We start from the raw sequence: 1,744 nt of genomic DNA on the forward strand, positions 1-1,744 counted from the left end.
GGTGGCTCACGCCTGTAATCCTAGCACTTTGGGAGGCCGAGGTGGGTGGATCACCTGCGGTCAGGAGTTCAAGACCAGCCTGGCCATCATGGTGAAACCCCAACTTTAAAAAAAAGAAGAAGAAGGAAGGAGGAGGAAGGAGGAAGGAGGAGGAGAAGAAAAAGGAGGAGGAAGGAGGAGGAGAAGAAGAGGAGGAAGGAGGAAGGGAGAAAGAAAGAAGGGAGAAAGAAAGAAGGGAGAAAGACAGGAGGAGGAGAAGGAGAAAGAAGAAGGAGAAAGAAGAAGAAGAAAGAAGAAAGAAGAAGAAAGAAGAAGAAAGAAGAAGAGGGCAGGGCTGAGACTGGGGGCAGACAGAGCATGCTCCTCCCAGCCTCCTGCTGTCTGCGGGGCACCTGGAGCCCTGAGGCCTCACTCCTGCCTGACCACCTGCTTGCTGGCTCCTCACCATCTGGCTTCTGGGGCTTCTTCAGCTCCCACTGCCCCCCAGAGTGAAGACTGCTCGTCCACACCCACCTGGCCTCGGTGACGTCAGCAGCGTTTCCCCTGCACACCCTCTCCAGCTGCACGTAGAACCAGCAGCAGACCCGGCTCCACTCGGGGTCACAGACGGCCAGGAATTTGGGGCGCAGGCGGCCGATCGTGTACTTGGCCAGGTCAGTCAGAGACTGGCTCACGGCCGCCCTGAACAGGAAGGTCCCCAGCACCTTGTACAGGGCAGCCACATAATTGTTGGAGTCGGAGCGGGAATAGAGCCAGTCTGTGTGCACCAGGTAGGCTTCTCCCGCCGAGACCTGCGCGTGGGGCAGCCGCAGCGAACAGCGGGGGTCCTGGTCAGCCCGTGGGCCCTCACTGGGCCTCAGTCCTCCCCACAGGCCTCGCCAAGGCTGCTGCAGAGCTGGGGACTCTAAAAGGGCCCTAGCCGGGCTCGGTGGCTCACGCCTGCCATCCCAGCATTTTGGGAGGCTGAGGGGGGCAGATCACCTGAGGTCGGGCGTTCAAGACCAGCCGGACCAACATGGTGAAACCCGTCTCTACTAAAAATATAGAACTAGCCAGGTGTGATGATGCACGGCTGGAGTCTCAGCTACTGGGGAGACTGAGGCAAGAGAATCACTTGAACCCAGGAGGCGGAGGTTACAGTGAGCTGAGACCCTGCCATTGCACGCCAGCCTGGGCAACGAGAGCGAAACTCCATCTCAAAAAACAAAAGGGGGTTCCTATTACCCACAAGTCCCACTGGGGGCAAGGCTGTGTCCCCCAGCCCCCCCACAGACCTCCAGGCCACCCCCCATCAGGAGCCCAGGGTAAGGCTATACCCCATCCCGCCCCCCTCCCTGTGCCTCTGAACCCCTCCTGCCTTACAAGGATGGTGGCTGTGTTGGTGACCCTGGCTATGAGCCCATGGGTGATGGTGTCTGGACTGTAGGGGTGCCGGATGGAGTCATCCCCGCAGTAAAATCCTCACTTATGCGGGGCGTTCACCAGCGACAGGACAGCGAAGGGCAGGGAGGCTAGAGGGGGAGAAGGGTCTTGGAGCTGCGACGTTCTCCAACCAGCTGGGCCGTGAGGCCCCCACACCTTCCTTGCCTCGAGGCCTCCCACCGACAGCAAGGAAGAGCTTTTCTCACAGCACGTGGGAGGCCCAAGTGTCACCCCTTTCCCATCGCCCCCAGATGAGCACGAACTCCACAGGCCCTCTCCCCCTCACACCCTCCCCTCTGCTCCTTGAACAAACCTGGCAAAC

General features: G+C 59.8%; 1 protein-coding gene across 1 annotated transcript in view; it reads right to left on the reverse strand.

Moving 5' to 3' along the window:
• Positions 1-1,744, reverse strand: part of LOC108317230 (phospholipid phosphatase 2-like) — an 11,337-nt gene that overhangs the window by 7,718 nt on the left and 1,875 nt on the right. Inside the window, 2 exon segments of the mRNA XM_037745411.1 lie at positions 446-791; positions 1,363-1,556. Of these exon segments, the coding sequence (XP_037601339.1) occupies positions 446-791; positions 1,363-1,556 (540 nt within the window).

Source organism: Cebus imitator, unplaced genomic scaffold, assembly GCF_001604975.1.
Source record: "Cebus imitator isolate Cc_AM_T3 unplaced genomic scaffold, Cebus_imitator-1.0 Scaffold199, whole genome shotgun sequence".
Classification (NCBI taxonomy): Eukaryota; Metazoa; Chordata; class Mammalia; order Primates; family Cebidae; genus Cebus; species Cebus imitator.